This window comes from Chamaea fasciata, unplaced genomic scaffold (assembly GCF_029207755.1).
Source record: "Chamaea fasciata isolate MVZ Bird 193981 ecotype frontalis unplaced genomic scaffold, bChaFas1.0.hap1 SCAF_1, whole genome shotgun sequence".
NCBI classification, from domain to species: domain Eukaryota; kingdom Metazoa; phylum Chordata; class Aves; order Passeriformes; family Sylviidae; genus Chamaea; species Chamaea fasciata.
This window is the reverse complement of record NW_027094086.1, coordinates 96,059,446-96,077,298: the sequence shown is the minus strand read 5'-3', so window position 1 is coordinate 96,077,298 and position 17,853 is coordinate 96,059,446. Positions and strand designations below refer to the sequence as shown.

Here is a 17,853-nt window from a genome sequence, read left to right as displayed (position 1 = left end):
ATCCAGGAGAAACAGCTACCTTTCCCAGGTGACAGTCTCAGGATGCTGGGTCCCTCTCCTTCTGGTCTGCAGACAGTCTGGCTGGACATTGTCCAAAATCCCCTGATGTAATATTTTTTGCACCTGCTTAGGAAGTTGCTGGCTTACCCTTGAGCAGCTGCAGGAAGTGTTGCAACTCTCAAATCTTTCATAAACAGTTCTGGGTAAGGAGTAAGGCCCTTTGGGTCTGTTTGTGTGTGTGAGATGTTTGAACAGTCTTGGGAAGCCATGAAGCACAACAAGAAGCTGCGTAAGGAGACAAAATGTGTCTTTTCCACCACAAATAAGAGGGGAAGACATAAGAAAGGAAAAAACCCACATTCAAAGGTGAGCATGCTGTGCTGTCAAAGTCATGCTAAAACATAATCATGTACTGGAATAGTAGATAAGCAGAACTTTTCGCTATTAGGATTCTTCCCTAGGGGTCTTTATGCTTCATTTTAAATAAATTTCTAATGTTGTTACCATTCCTCTGATTTTGTGCTTAATTTTTCATCAGTTTTGGTCTTGTTTGTGAACTGTCCATACCTAGATTCCAATTTCACATAATTCGTTTATAATGCAAGACTGCGAAAAGGATTTATTCTTTAACTAGTCCAGTAGCTGACATAATCTTGAAGTTTAAGATCTGTAATTAGTTGACTGATTTTTGACTCCCATTATTTCTACTCTGCTTGGAGGAGAACACAACAGCCACTCTCCTCCCAAAGCAAGTGGCTTTTTTAATTACAGGAATTTTTTTGAGTTTATGTAAGACCCATTTTCCATAAATAATCAAGAAAAATGTATATTCTTTACATGCTCATAAAAATTATGTGAGGAGGGTTATGAAAATGATGATGAAAAGTTCAACTTAAAAGCAGATTAATTGTTAGGGTTTTTTTAATTTTAATTTTTTCAATCTGTGGAGATGCTACAGTGGGTGTTTCTCAAAGTCTAAGCCTGATTGACTGATGATTTTTATTTCACAGCTGCATATTACCAGATATTTCTCTCCTCTCTTTCCACTTGAAGAAATAGTGCTGTGGTATTATAAAAGGCTTGTGCTACTTTGGTCTAAGTGGAATCTAATAACAGCTTCCACTCAGCAGGTGACACTTTAGTACTCTTTAATATCCTCATAAAAATGGAATATGAAGCAATTTTTTGTAGATGTAAGCTAGAATGAAGAAGGAGGGCCCTTCTATTATTTCTTTCCCTGTAAGTTTTTGTCTGTTGGTCAGAAAAGTGATTGCTTTGCTTCATGGTTGCTTGTTTCGAGTGGCTGTATGGAGGCCCAGCTGTGGAGCACCAGTCCTAATCTGAGCCACATTTTCTCTGTTCACCTGTCAGTTTGGTTCATGTAAGATGCAAAGAAAAGCCTTGAGCTCCTGAAATGTGGCATGAGCTCAGAGCAGTTCTGAGCCAGCAACTTCCCTCCTGACTCTGGCTCCTCCCCAGGTGTTGGATGATTGGATTGAAGCTGGCTGAGCATTTAATTTTGGAAGCAGTGGTGGAGTTATGGTTTTATCACGGAGTTGGAACATTCTGATAAGAGTGGAGACAAATGAGCTCTTATTTGTAGCAAACTTTACTAGGTGAATGAACAAAGTGAATGATGTATTTGGGAGAAAGCAGAAAGCAGAACCACCTCAACAGGTGACTGTGTCAGTGGCTGACCCAAATGCCTGCATGCACCAAGAGCGCTTACACTTGCACTGACTGGAGTGAGGATTGTGCATATCCATTGACAGTCAGGTGGAAATTCTTTTGGGAAGGAGTTGAGCTGAGATAGATACAAGGATAGTGTACTGCTTTGTATGTCTCTCCATTACTACAGTGGCACATTTGAGAGTAGTGCTCTACTAGCTTCCTTTTTTTCATGAGGCTTTTTTTGCTAGGCAAAACAGCACTGTGGGACTAAGCTGTACAAAATACTAGTTATCCTGCACACCCTTCCTTGGCAGGGGAATCTTAAAGGAAGCTGTCTTGTGCATCATGCCCTACAATTATTCCAGTGTTTCTACTGACTGTCTCTAAGCATGCAGAACTTTGATTTGAAATGGAATATGGCCATAAATACTAGGAATGTGTTTTCAAAGGTTGTTATTGGCTTTTCAGGGCTCTCATCTCTGGCCTTTGAAGGAGAATATGTACCAGAAAATGCTAATGGTTTTCTTAATGACACTGAGGGGAGATGCACAGCTGATGTGAAAGAAAAAAATCCAGATCTTAGCCAGGTATTGCCTTTGCCCTGTTATTGTGAAGTAATCTGAATTGAATAGAGAAATAACTGACTATAATAGAGAAAAAGCTGATGAGGTAGCAGACATGCATCTGCCATTTTCAGCTCTGAGAAGTGTTTATTGGAGATCAAAAGACGGTCTTATAATTTGGATCTGAATTATGGAATGCTTCCTGCTTCCCTTCACGTGTTATAATACGAGGTTTAAAATTCTAATTGTAAAATTTCAAATATTGATGTGCACAAAAACATGTGATGTGTTTCAATACTTGCCCCCAGCAACATGCTGTCTCCTTTGGTAAGAAGCGTAAGAAAATTAAAGGCTTTCACTAGCTGACCAACGAAGTCGCAGGGGAACCCCAAAATAATGAAAGGAAGTCAGGAGAGCAAATGTAGGTCCGATCAATATGATTACTGCTACGTTTCCTCTTTTATTCTGTGTAAGATGGCAGGTTTCACACACTCTATATAATTTACACTTCTAGAAACATTCTCATTGGTACAAGGCACAGGGAAGAATGCAAACACCTATTGTTTAGTAAACTGTTTAAGGTAGCTACTACGTCCACACCAATTACTGTACTTGTTAGCTACTGTCAAACCCTTTGACCCTTGCAACACCTTAAATGAAATTTCTAAATGCAACACACACTTGGCACTAATTTCTATCTGCGCCACAACCTAGACAGGGCTCAGTGCCACGGCGCAGAGGCCTAGCATATTGCTCAGTCTGGATGATTCAAGTACAGCTCATCTCCTACAAATCTCCCTTTTTCTTTTGAATCAGCCAGACTGAGGCTACAATATAACTTAGCTTAACTTAACTGAACTGAACTTAATTTAATTTAACTATCATTTACATGTTAAAATCCAAATAGAAATCATGCCCTCCTCCTCTAAGAAATTCTCTTATAAATCCTTCCTTTTCATCCTGAACCATCCAAACTGAGGCAAAGGCATGACTTACTATTTTTCGGACACATGCTAACAAACAAGGCACTATTATTAAAATAGCTATGATAACAATAAAAAGAAGAATACTAAAATGAATTAAATCTTTGATCCACCCAGTGAAACCCCATGAAGTGAGCCATTTATCAAAAGGAGTACTAACAACCATAATTTTTCCCATGTTGTTTTTGAGCTGGGTGAGCTGCTTGTAAATTGATTGAGAATGGTCTGACAAGTTCAGACAACACATGCCTTCAAACTCTTCACATCCATGTCCTTGTGCAAGGGTAATAAAATCCATGGTAGCTCTGTTTTGAAGAACTGCATGGTGGATGTCCTTAATATCTGCGCCGAGTTCACTAAATATATTAGATGTTATATTAATTTGCCTTGCTGTCCAGCAAGCTAGAGTTCTCAATTGTGTGAGAGCTTGCATTGAAGCAACTCCTGGGGCAAAGATTGAAGATACTATTACAGTTGGACGTCCCCATAAGGACACCGTGTCTTTGCAATTGGGGTCTAATTCAATTGTGCTACGTTTTGATCGTCGGGGCATTTGAGGCAATGTAGAAATTTGATGAATGGTGGGAGCAAATAACGTTAATTTTCCAAAATAACATGGACCTCCTGCAGCTCTTTGAGGCATTGCAGACCAGGCTCGATTCCCACAGATGAGGAAGATTCCTGGTGGCAATTTCCTCGCAGTAGTCTTTGACAGTGTTATCAAATGAGTCCAATTGCTGCAGTATTCTGAATAGTTATTATACAATGGAGATTTGGGAGACGCCCAAGTATCACCGACTTTGGGATGTCTCATGTTTCCGAACATTAAACAATAATTTCCTGGTACTGAACCAAGGAGGTCAAATTCTTGTGGCTCAGTACTGATAAATTTAAGATTTTGTGCAACAGCAACAGCTTGTGCCCCCAAACCATTTTTTGCTATTTTGTTAGCTTCACACCAATTGACAAACCCAGTGCTGGAGGACTTAGTGGGCTTATTGCACCACACATTCCAGGCTTCAGTTAAGTTGGTATATATTTTGGCGTGAGTCCAGTTTTTGAACTCTGTCATGGACTACAATGGAACTCCAATCAGACACGTGTGGAAAGGACTGGATGGTGTGGCTAAAGACAGGCAAAATGAATCTTGTCCAGTCTGATTTGCCCAAGTGACCCACATGTTTTGTCTTTTCTCAATGTCAAGCATCCCAGCTACTGTCGTTAGAAAAATACTACTTAAAACAAACATTTCTATATCTGCAATGTTTTTCCCTAATTACAAACGCTTAACTTTATAATAATAATAATAATAATAACTATAAAAACTATTTTTTCATGCTGATGCCCCAGGCGAGTCACCGCCGTCAGCTTCTGTATCACTGTCAGATGGCACACTTGACTGTCAGACATGCACAGGTGAATCAGCTCGACACGCAAGCAGGATCATTCTTTGAAACTTCTTTGTCCTGAGAAAGAACAAACTTCTTAACAAAACCTAAAACAAAACCTAAAACAATTAAAAACCTAAAATAATTGAAAAACTGCAAACATTAAATTTATAACACTAAAAACACAACGCAAAACACAATTAAACTTATACTTAACATTAAATGCAACTTAACAATATCTAAACTTCAATCACACAAAAACTAATATTACCACAACATCAGTGTAGTAGTTTGAAGGCAAAACAAATGAGAGGCTTCAAGTCAGAGATACAATTTAATAGGAAAAAAGGAAAGAAAGTAAAATAAAATAGATGCAATAATACAAAAGACCACTGACAGAGTCAGAATACAACCTGAGCGTAGTGATGGAAGCAGTCCAGATCAGGTGGTCTTCCTGAAGCAGTGATCCTGTAGAAAGGTCTGGTAGCTCGGGTCCTCTGGGAATCCAGTGGGTAAGCGCCACTCTGGTGTTCAGAGTCTCAGCTTATATCCAGGCTGGAATGCTTGGTTTCTCCCTCTGGGCGGAGCATCTCACAATGGGATGGTGAGTCATGTGATAAGGCCTGATGGGCCCATTAACAGGAGGTAGTCCAGGAGGGGGTTATCTGTGAGCTGTGTAGCAAAGGTGCTGATGGGCCCATTAACAGAAGATAAGCCAGAGTGGAGGAGGCAGGGAGCACTGCCTCACCTGGTTTCAACAGTTCATGAAGATGGTGATAGAATATACTTCAACCCAGGACAATCAGACACAACCTCAAACACAACTCAGCCTGGATCCAGGTACATCAAATCAAACATTCACTCAAACATTCACTCCTGTTTCAGGACACTAGGTCTTTCTCCCATACTATGATGGCAGTCACTTTGCTTGTGTGTTTCATTCAGAGGAATCTGAAATCGTCGGTGCTTTCAGCCTTCCAGCCGCGTCCAGCCAGGGTCGGGTCTCCCCCTTTTTCTTTTGCAAGGGAAAAACAAGGAGAAAAAGAAAGGGTTCGTGTTTTTTTTGTTGTTGTTGGTTTTTTTTGTTTGTTTGGTTTTTTTGTCGTGTGGGGGGTACAGAGTCGAGGGTTTGAGTCGTCACCGTCTTGCAATGGGTATAAATTGTCATTGTTCAAACAGTTTTTGAGCAGCATACAAGGTGAAAATCTGAGGGTAACTTTCTGAGGTAGAATGTGTGCATTTGGGATCAGCCAATTCATATACTTTCAAAGCTGATCGCTGTATTTTATTTTCTGGAGTCACTGTCATCTGTTACTTGACAAAGGAAGAAGGGAATTGTGCTTCTCCGACTTCCACACTTGAGGATGTGATGTTTCGTGGCTCTCTAAAGTATTTGTTGATGTGCTGCTTCAGCAAGTTTCGAACTTTGATGATGTTTTTCACTTGCACTCTTTGTTTTAAATTGTTGTCACTGCCTTTCTCGAGACAAAGGGATAGGGTGGTCTGCTGCTGTCTCTGTCGCTGCGGCGGCTGCACCTGTTGGGACCGGCTCTCTTCCGTGCTGTCTTCCCTCGCGGCACTCGTTCCCCCCCACACCGCTGGCTTCTCTCGCGCAGGTGGGGGGGGGGGGAAGGGCTGGAGAGAGAGTGGGCTGCTCCGCATCGCCGCCGTCTCCACCCTCAGCTCCGCCTCATTGTTCCGCCTCTCAGGTCCGCTCCGTCCTGCCTCTGGCTCCGCCTGAGCTCATGTCATTCACCACGCCCCCCAAAGGGGACCGTGGAGTCCCGTCCTGTTTCTGCGCAGTTGGTCTAGCAAGCGGAGAGGACACTTCCGCCGCCTGTGTCACATGATCCAGGACATCCTGGGAACTGGAACGGACATGCACAGACGAACCTTTCATTGGGCGCAAGTTACAAAAACTCAACCAGGTCGTGATTGTTGGGCGCGGCTGCAGCAGTGGCTGTGGATCTAATTTTTCAGCCTCCACCCCTTCAAAAGCCTGAAGGGCAGCTGTGACAGCCCTTCTCTCAGCAGAGAAAGACTGTAAGGTAGTTACAATTTTCTTACAAACCGCCCCCAGTTCATTCGCGACTTTCCCGTCTTTGCCGCCTGCGATTGCCGTGTCCCAAAGTAAATCACCAATTTCACGCCATTCAGAGACACTGAAAGACTGAGATGCCTTATGTAATTTTCCTTTCTTTCTCGCCCACAACGCCAACTGCTCTAAATCACTTTCTTTTAGTTTTTCACCTCTCTTTGAGAGGAGCTGGCACAAAAGCCACGTGGCCGCCTTTAATTCCGCTTCCATGTTACCTTACTTAACTGATGTTTTTCACCGCGGCACTCCCTCTCCCGTGACAGTGGCACCTCCGTCGGGACCGACCCCCTCGCTCCGTCCAGCCTCAGATAGCTGAACACGAAGGCTTAAAGGTGCTCCACGCTTCGGCAAAGGCTTAACGTGCTCCGCACTTCGGCGAAGGTTTAACGTGCGCCGGAGCTGCACCCGAACCCGTGAGAGAAGGGTTTCCAACGTCTTTGTGGAATCCGGATTCGCTTAAATGTTTTTCTAGGGTCCTGCCATTTGGGCACCAGGCAAAGTCGCAGGGGAACCCAGAAATAATGAAAGGCAGTCGGCAGAGCAAACGTAGGTCCGATCAATATGAGTAAATCTGTCACAATGTCCATTATGAGTGGCATGAGAGTAAACTATACTTTATAATTTTGTCATTTAAACTAGTTTCCCCCCTCCCCCATTCATTCCCTTCCTTACTGTGATAAATAAGAATGGTGATGAAGTTATAAGTTGTTGGTTATAGAGTTGTAATGTTTTGTTAAATTTAGTTCAAGAGTTATAATGCTGTTTGGCAGTTTTGTCCACTCTGTATCCCTCACCCCAAAATCCCACTTAGCCTTTCCATCAAGTCAAGCTGTTGCTGCTCCCTGGCATCACTGCTCCCTGGCATCACTGCTCCCTGGCATCACCGCTCCCTGGCATCACCGCTCTCCATTTCTGCTGCTGCTTTACCTGCCTGCACCCTGCCTGCACCCAGCCTGTCCCATTGGCTTGTTCCCTGCTTGCTCCACTTCCCGTCAGATCCTCTTCCTACTTCCTGCTGACAACTGGCCTGTCAGTCAGGCTGCTGCTGCCACCCTTATGGAAATTAAAAGAGCCCAGCTGCATGATGGGACCATATCAACACCAAGAGCCCCTAGCCAAAACGAGCCAACTCAAAGTTTAAATCTGCCAAAGACAGCACTGGACTAAACATACACAAGGGTATTTATGCTGAGGGTTTTCATAAGCTTTTGTATCTCACCATAACTTACAAAGTACTTAAAGAGCAAGACACCCCTGGACTCCATGAGCCATAAGAGTGTTTTGGAACCCCCGTGAGGCAAGAACTCCCACTCTGCAGCACGAGCAGCAAAGTGGATTGCACCTCCTCCTCAGCGGTGTGGACGTAAAGGGAGCAGCAGCGACGTAGGCCGCCCCTCGAGACCCTGTTTATTAATAAAGGCATTTAAAGGAGGAAACTGTGTCTCCTGCCCATTTATAACATTACGTTTTGTAGCACATTATTTTCTTGAGGCTGAATTCTGTATTGGAGCTGCACAACAGTAGATCTGATCTGATTAGGGAGGTAAAAATGTGACTGTGAGAATACTCATCTTGCCAGAAGATATGTGATTAAAAGAATGGAGAGACAGAGACAGAAATCTGTTTGGGGAGACATTGAGTGAGAAAATCTCAGAAATATTCCACCATATTTATAAGATCCTAACTCACTATAAAATTAAAGCTATCCTTTTTACATGGTGGTGAAACTGTAGGATATTATCATTTTAAGGTTTGGATCCTTGTTTGAAGTTGTTACCAAGCTGTTACACTCTGAAGTTCTGTACAGTCTGACTGCATCTCACGTAAGAATAGGCTTTTTATTTTTCTGAGGGTTTTTGCTACTTCCTGCCTCCACTTCATCTGGAAATTATGTAAGAAAAGCCTTTCTTATCATATGTTATTTCTCATTAATATTTTTACATTTCAGCATTTTATATTTGTGTCTGGGTGGTGGTTACAAGGATGGTAATTCAATTTAATATGTGACTTTATATAAAGAAATTTTTGGTTGAATAATCTGGGGGAGAGCAAATAGTTTTAAAGCATCTTTATTAAAATACACTGCATGACTTGTAGTGTCCTGGAACAGTGCCTCTAGGTTGCTGTCTGGGATTGTAGAGTAGCAGAAGCGAGTGTCCCTGGTGTATCTATTACCTAGTTTGCATCAAGACTCAATTATGATAGAGAGATTTTTCATTATATTTTGAGTACTTAATGGACTCAGAGTAACAAAAATTACTCACAATGTATTGTGTGTATCTTGTACTGCCCTTTTATAATTAAATCAGTAGTCATGAAACTGATTTATTTAAAATGAGGTAGTGAAAGTGTTGTGTTTTGGTTTTTAATTCCTGGCCCTCATCATTAAGCAACTGCAAAACATTCCTGACTGCTTATGTGCTGAGTGTCTCTGTGGTGGGCTATTCATGAGTGCTGGAGAGGTGGAAAGATTCTCCTGTTGGAACTGACAGTGGGTCTACTGGCTGCAGCCAGAAAATGCCCTCAAATGTTTGTCTTAAGTAGTACATATATGGTATTCAGCTTTTTGAGAATTGTTTGGAATTCTTTCAAATAGCAGTTTTGCATTGGAAAATGCTATTTTCTAAAACTCTTAATTAAACAATCTATTTGTTTTCTTAGTCTCATGAAAATGTGGAGGAGAGGGTTGTGGGTTTTGTGCTTTTGTAAACCAATCATCGCTGCAGTTTTCCTGTGCAGGGATATTGAGGAAGAAAGAGCAAGAATGTACGACATTCCTCCCTGGAGATATGGGAAACTGTGGATGAGATTCAAGCCCCACTTAGACTGAGGGGCTCAGTGCCTTGAGTGAGAGGCAACTGTGTACCCTGAGACAGATGAGATGTAATAAACCCAGCTGCCTAATTTAACAGTTTGAGTGGACACTCCATGAAACACTGTCCCATTAAGGCAAATGTGTCCACTACCATTCCTCATAATAACTGCCTGCTGTCCAGGTTCTTAGTTATAGGTAATACATAAAAAATATGTTTTCTCATGGGTAAAATACTCACAAAATAAAATCTTCCACAGTTTCAACAACAACAACAACAAAAAAAACAGTGACACGGTTGTTAGTATCTAGTTTAGTGGTAAGATGAAGTACAGGAGAAAAAGCGTGTGTGCTCTGAAAATGAGGTATTGTTCCAGAATATTGAAAATTGTCTTTCATAATAAATGTGTTATAGCTCAGAGATTGCTCTGAAAGGAATTATTTTATATGTTCTCTGAAAGTATTTTCAATAATGTGCAGTATGACCAAGGAGTTGGTTCCTCAATACAAACTACAGTTGTCCTGAGTGTATCAGGTTAAAGCACAGCTTTATATGGATTTTGTTGCTCAGACTATGCTTAGATTTTTAGTTTTCTCTGTTGGACTACTTAGCTGAGTTAAAACTCCTATTAATTTTTTGGCCCATTTGTCACAAAGCTTGTGACCCGGCTCCCAGTGAATATGCCTTTCTTGAGTACTACCTATGTACCTTGTAGCTAGCCTGAAAGAGATGAAAATGTTTCTCAGCACAAAGAATAAGAATGTTCCCACACCCTTTTATAATCTGAGAGGTGAAGGAGCTTGAGCTCCAATGTGCTCTCCAGTTATTTGTTCTGGGATTAAGTGGAAACTATGATTTCTTGTTCTTTCCTTTCACAGGTTGTGTAACTTTAATGCACTTCTCTTGAAGTATCTCCAGTCAGAGGCCAGGACATCTTTGTCATTGCCATTTTGTTACACAGAGTGAAAAGGTTCCCTATTCCAGCCTTTACTATTTGAATAAAGAGAATTACAAAAGACATAAAAGAACTAAGCATTGGAGAATTGAACTGGAATTAAATATCTATTTACCCCCATCTCCCTCTTAAAAAAGCCCAACAATTTGCAAACCAATTGATCAGCTACAAGAATATCCATGCTGTGGTAATGAGGATGCGGTTGCTCCCTTCTGAGGCAGCTGCTCCACAGTGCCATGCAGAGGATCTTTTTTCTTAATATGAATTTTCTATTGCAGTGCATAAACTCTAAATTACTAAACTACATAAATATTTAAGTGAATTCAGCTTGACAGGCAGACATACAATTCTCCAGCTGAGATTTTCCTTTATGTACCTTCTCACAATTGTGTGAACTGAGAGTTATAGTGCAGGTAGCTTTTTTTTTTTCTTTCTTTCTTTCTTTCTTTCTTTCTTTCTTTCTTTCTTTCTTTCTTTCTTTCTTTCTTTCTTTCTTTTCATGAGAGAAGGTTTTAAGGAAAAATTATTAGGAATTCCAACTACTAGGATAATATTTTTATTCTACTTTGGCTTTTAAGGATTCAGTATTTCAAATACAGTGTATGTCACAAGTTATTTTTATCTGGCCTTCTGGACACACTTAACCCACATTTTCTAGCTGTGTTGTATTTCCAATCCAAAATCAGTGGGAAATATTTTTGTTCACACCATCTAACATTTAAAAAAAATCTACAGAATTCTTGGTATAACATGGAATTTTCTATAGGATTTTAAACACAGAGGAAAAATAATTATCTCATCAAATAGAATTATGTAATGAATTAATCAAAAATAATTATATTGATACATCAATTAATCAAAAATAATTATAATTATTAATAAAAATAATTCTATCATCTTTGAACTTAGGGTATTTTTGTGCAGAAATCTCCTGGATTTATTGTTGGTTTTCTTACTGAGGTGGCTGTAACAGTAGCCATTGATGGCACAAGGGTGCTCATGAGAGTGTGGCCCAGAGCAGGCTGGAGCAGAGTCCAGCATTCTGAAGTCTTACCTAGTGTCTGTGCCAGGTGGGACACTGATCTGTCTGGGCAGCTGGATGCTCCTCCATCTCTGCATTGTAGCCTGCTGAACCTTGTAGCCTTGCCTTCAGACTCATTGCTCTTCAGGTCCTCTGAGACTCTATCTCCCACATTCAACTAGACATCTTCAGCTTCTAATTTAGTCCAAGGACATAAAGACTGTATGTCATCAGGTCGCACAGAAGAATGATACTATTAAAATAGCAAACAGCTGGTATTTGTATTTTATTTTTAGCTTATTTCCTGTTGTTTTCTTGTGGTTGCTGATGTCACAAAAGCTTCCTTTCTAGTTGCTTTGCTTAAAATATACATACAAATAGCAAGGTGACTCTAAAATAAACGGGGAGTTCGGGCGAAAGCAAAAACGCAGGTCCAGTCAATATGATCAATGCTATGTTCTCTGTTTATTCTGTGTAAGATGGCAGGTTTTATACAGTCTACATAGTTTATAGTTACAGGTGTATTCTCATTGGCATAGAGCACAGGGAAGAATGTAAACACTTAATGCTTAATAAACTCCTAAGGCAGCTACTGTGTCCACACTAATTACTGTACTTGCTAACTACTGTAAAACCCTCTGACCCTTGCTAACACCTTAAGTTGTAATTCTAACTGCCCCACACTCTTGGCACTGAATTTCTACCTATGCCACTAACTCCTACAGGCCTCAGGATGAGGCCCAGTCTGGGTGATTCAATTACAGCCTATATCTGCTACACATACATTGTGCATATATGCCTCTTCGTGCCAGAGTTTGGTGTTAGATTGTCCAGTGTATGTGTTTATGAATGAGGCAGTATTGGCTCAAACTCCTTGAGAATGAGAACTGTGAGGAACTTGCAGAAGGGCCTTTCTGTGAGGCTTTTTCTTTTCCTGTGAGCACAGACATGACAATTCAGATGCTTAGCAGGCTATGTTCCCAACCTGTGTGTTTGTAGCATGGGCAGGCAGAGATTTCCACTGACAGACAGACAGTAGACAGTAGACTTCAGTCTTGGCTCAGACACTGAATGTCTCTTCTTTAACAGCAAAGGTTTGAGTCAACATTAGTCCTCTGTAGAACTTAATGTCAGAATGAGTCATTCATCAGGAGTTACCGTATTTATATGATCTGTAAGGGAGACTGTAGGGTCTTCAGATGGTATAACAGGATGCTGTCCCTGGAGGTGTCATGTGGATTTTTGCTGTCTCTATTTAATTCCTCTTTGAAGTGAGTTTAATGAGTCATGCAGGACTAAAATAAATGCAACAGATAATAATTCAGCTTCCTTATTTCTTGCCCTATTCATGCACTGACCAGACACTCTTCATCTTCCTAATTTCTGATCTCCTCCCTCCATACCCATTCACTTCCTGAATTTCTTCAGCTTAACACCACAAAACCCATATGATTACTCATTTAGGCTTATTGTTTCCTTTTTTTTTCCTGAGGGGTAGCCAATTCTCATAAATATAAGTTATTCCTGGACAAGTAAATCTTAGCACATGCAGCATTGAAATCACATGTTAAGGATTACAAGGAATTCCCAGCCTTTCACAAGCAAACAAGTAATTAGAAATTATTTGTTTATTCCCTGCTGGCATTTGCTGGAGTTGGAAAGAAGAGGAATTTTGTCAAAAGCTAACTTTCTGTGTGTTTATTTTCCCGTTATTTTCTTACTGCATGAGACTGCAACAGAACCAAAGTTTTTACACAGTACTGCATGTTGTGGTTCAGTCCTAGTGTCACATCATAATTTTCACCACAATGTCACGTCCAGTTGCAGTTGAGGCATGAAATATCCATACTTTGTTCAAAATGTGCTGTTCTTGGCACATTTGTGTGCATGTTTTTAAAAGAATCTGTAAATGTCTCTAGTGAGGGAGTTCTATTTGTACTTTAGTGGCATTAGGAGGTCCTGGCTGTAGTCAGGGTTTGACTATTGTCCGTTTGGGATCTCAGAACTTCACATGAAGTCTCTCAGTTGCATTAGTACGTGTGAGTCAGTTCTCCTTCTGCCTCACTGTGTAGCAAGTAGCCACAGCTTCCATTAGAGGTCCCTTCAGTGGAGTACCTACATGATAGACGCACTCTCAGAGATTTCATATGGCACCCTCTGTAGCCTTCTCTAAGTGTAATATGCATATACATTCTATTTCAACTTCTCTTAATTTTCTTCTTTTCCCAGGTATTATGACAACTTTACCCAGTGCACAGAACGTGAAGCCAACAATGCAAGTTGCTTTTGGCCAAACCCCCTTGCAGAAGGCTTTATCACTGGAATTCATAAACAATTCTTTTCAAACTGTACATCAGAAAAGGTTCACTGGGAAGATCCACCGGATGAAATTCTCATAACACTGATCTTGATCCCAGTCATGTTGACATGTGCCATGATAACACTGGTAGTATGGTGCAGCAAAAGAAGTGATATCCTGGTATAAATTCTTCTGGTCTTTCTTTTTCTGCATTTCTTTCTTCCCTAAACACTAAGAAAGGAGGATGAAGAGAGGAACATGGCATAAAGATTTCAGATCTGCTGAAATGGATCCAGAGAGATACTGAGATTCTCTTGTGAATGAAAAGCTGCCATCTGCTGCTGCCTCAAGTCACTTCTTTTGTCTTGACCATGAGTGTTGCTGGTGGAAAACTCTACTTCCAATGAACCTCATCAGCATGTTATTTACAGGCAGCTCCCAGAAACAGGAGAGTTTCCAGGCAGGTGGACCTCTTGTCTGCAAAAGTTGTAAAGTTACTTTCCTGTGGATAAAGGTGGCTGGTAAAGTTTTGCAAAGCTGTATGTGTGTAATACTGACTGTGGGGGAAGTGTTATCTCTTGAGGTTTTGTGCAGTACACTCAAGGTTTTCATCTGTGAACCCTGTGACTTGGAGGGTTTGACACTGGCAAAGGAATTGATTATGGATGTAACCAGGTGGCAGCTTTTCCTAGAAGTTAGTCAAAATCATCATTATCAAAACTGGGAAGTATTGTTCTGGCAAAGAAACAATTTATGTGTCCAATGACTATCTGCATAGGGAAATTATCATGCCACGTTATAAAATAGTTTATAAAATTCCTTTAAGCATGGCTGCTTAGAATTGTATGTCTTACTAACATACTCTGGGAGGATGTACAGCTCTAAGTTTACAGAGCTGGAAAATGTGAGAGGAAATTGGCTGATTATAAATAACACTAAGAAGTAATGAAGAAACTTTCATATGCCAGACTCTTTATTTTTCCTCTTTTATAATTACTATTCTTGATGACTTGTGTTCACTGTATAGTCCCCACTCTCACTTCAACTTGTGCAAGTGATATCTTACAAATAAATATAAAGGTGTCATGTTGATTGAGGTGCCTTTCAGAGTATTGTACATAAATAATTCTTTGTCCTGTGAAGAGTGTGGTAAAGTATGAACATCAAAACTTGGAATAGAAGTAGAGGGAAAGAGAAGAAATCTTATTCTATAAAGTTATGTAATAGTTGAAATAAAGATCATATGTTCAATACAAAAGAACTTCTCTGTGTTGTAAACCTTCCTTTCACAACATGCCTTTCAGTCCAGTGTTCTTCTATGACAAGCGTGCAATGTCTGTTACAAGTGACTTTTCATTTTTCCGTACCTTATGCACACAAATAAAATACAGTTGACTGGCCAAGTAATTGTGTTTTATATTTTATAGTTAGATTTTCTCCTTTAAGATTCTGGGTCCATGCTTGAGACTTAGGTCTGTGAATATTAAAAGCATTTCCATTCTTGAATCAAATTAGAAGTATTCAATTTACTAGATTAGTTATCTATGTACATTGTACAGAGATAAATAAACTCCAATAAGCTGTATTGGTTTGTTTTCACATCCTTTCACAAGGGTTGAAGGCACCAACTTGTTTTTTCATTACTCTGATGTTGGAATGATTCAATTTCAAAAGCGTTTCTTGTGTGTTTTTCCAAGACTCTTCCTAATTCTCTATATGCTAGCAGAAATTGCTCTTTGTAAAAAAGAAGAATGAAATAATGTATTAAGCAATTCAGTGTAATTTTCTGTTTAACTGTTATTTTCTGTATTAAAATGCATTGGACCACCAAAACTAGTGGTCAGTTAAAATGCCCAACCCTTTCATTTTATCCAAAATATTGTTTGGTTAAGCATTTTGTGTGGCCAAAGCCAAATAATCTTGTATTCTGTATGGAGTTTTAGTTTAATCCTCATTTACTTAAACTTCAGCAAGCTTCAAGGCAAGTTTCAAAACTTTGGTTTGGAAACCACATAACAAAAATTTTGGCTTTTAAAAAAACACATTCATTTCAACGTAATTGTTGTGTTTGGGGAAAATTCTGGACTGTTTCTGACTCATTTGAAATCATGTTTGCCTAATGAACAGTTCACCTGAGAAATATCAGTCAGCTTACTTCATAAGCTTAATTTATAAAATGCCTGGGCACTAAGTGGAGAAGAAAGCTTGATGACTTCATACCACCAGATGTGTACTGTGGTCTTTAAAAGAATGCCATGTTTAAAGTCTGTAGTTCAAATAGACATTAAAAATGCAAGATCCAAAGAAATAGAAATAGTAGATTTTACTTCATGTGCTGTGGAGTAGGTGTAGAGGATTCTGACACTAGTCTGTGCTTTCAAGGTGAAAATTTAATCATTGTTGTGTGTCTTCCTCATCCAAGTGTGATCTTCATTTACTTTTTATATAGCTGAAGAAGGGCAGAGAAGCTGAAACAGTGCATGGGAAACAACACTGATTATTTAATGTAGTCTCAGTAGTTTAAATATGAGAAATATTTATAGAGATTTTAGGAAAAAAGAAGCTGCAGTAGTTAGTTCTTAACAGTTGTGTACATTATAGGGACTCAGCATGATAATTGTTGAATCTTTTGACATAAGTTGTACTATGTGTTGATGAGAGTTAGTGGTTAATTCCTGCTGCATGGACCTTGCTACCTCTCCCCCAAAGCCTGTTTCCATTGCAAGAAAATCACATCTGGTACCAAGAGTCTGGCTCATTCATTAATTGCAAATTAACTTGACATCACAACAGAGTCTCAGGAATAAAGATATTCAAAAAGAAAGAAAATAATTTGCTCAAAATCCTTCCTAGAACTGGAACAGTGGTTGATCCCCAGCAATATTTAGGCCAAAAGAGAAGTGACAGATGGCTGACATTGCTGTGAGTTGTGGGATTTTTTGCATTCAGTAACAACTGTGGAAGTGTGTATTTCCATGGGGTGTAAGAGCTTCAGCAAAGAAATTAACAGAAGAAGATGATGACTAGCGGGATCAAGACAAAGGCAGAGAGGACTGTCATCTCTTTCAAGAAAAATAGCAGGAGGCCAAAGGAGGAACAGCTCCTTCAGGGCAAGGACAAACATGGTCAAGAACACTAAAAAATTTGGTACTTTCTTTCAGGAGTATGACCTCACCATAAGCAGGTTAGTCGCAAATATCCCATGGGGCATTGGTGAGGAATGGTGAGGAAATCCTGCATGCTGTCTGTGTCTGTCCAATGTTCATGCAGAAGGAATCAACAGCCTCTTTCATTTCTGGCATCCCTACAATTAAATGAATGTATGTGGTGTAAGTGCTCTTCTACATGGACTGGGCATCCAGATGAATTTACAGAAATGCTCAACAGGTGTCCCCATTTTTGTCTGGTGTAGGTGATGCCTCTTCCTGTCTAAATGTCGTGTGTGGGTCCTGGCAGCAGGTGTCCACCTGCTCCAATACATTGACTCTTTTAGAAACTGAAGTAAGTATGAATTTTGCAAGGCAGCAAGATGTAATGTTGCAGTGCTGGACATTATTTTGCTTAAGCCTTGATCATCAAAAGCATGAGGTTATTTCAGAAAATGAAAGGTCCTGAGTTGTATTTGCAAAGTCTGAGTTCCATAGGAGGAAAAGAAAAACATTTTATTTTTTTAACTCATGGGTGGTTTGGAAGGATAAGGGCCGTTAGTGACTGTCACTGCTTCTGAATACAAGAAGAATGGAGCTCTCTATGTGCTTTGACAAAAATACCTATGAGCATGCAGTGGTGTCTTAATACTCAGAAGTGGACATAGAAAAAGCTATTGAATTTTAGTTAAAGAGTCTGCTTCTGCTACTCTAACAGAATTTTGAAGTAAGAAGCTGAGACCCTCAAATAGCTCTCTGGATTTGGTAAGAAAAGCAAAATATCTTCACAGTAGGAAATCTGAGGAGCATTGAGCCTACTGCTTTGTCTTTGGCTAAACTCTCAGCAGAATATTTTGAAAGGACACAAATAATAATGGTGCATAATAGGCATAATCTGTCAACACCAACTGTGCCA

At 40.0% G+C, this 17,853-nt stretch overlaps 1 protein-coding gene across 2 annotated transcripts in view; it reads left to right on the top strand.

The window, feature by feature from the left end:
• LOC136293443 (receptor activity-modifying protein 3-like) overlaps positions 1–15,194 on the top strand; it is a 47,830-nt gene extending 32,636 nt beyond the window's left edge. For both annotated transcript variants that reach the window (XM_066190232.1, XM_066190242.1), the window contains exon 4: positions 13,722–15,194. In XM_066190232.1, coding sequence (XP_066046329.1) covers positions 13,722–13,977 — 256 coding nt within the window. In that variant the 3' untranslated portion in view covers positions 13,978–15,194. The remainder of the gene's footprint in view (positions 1–13,721) is intronic.
• Positions 15,195–17,853: the final 2,659 nt, after the last annotated feature.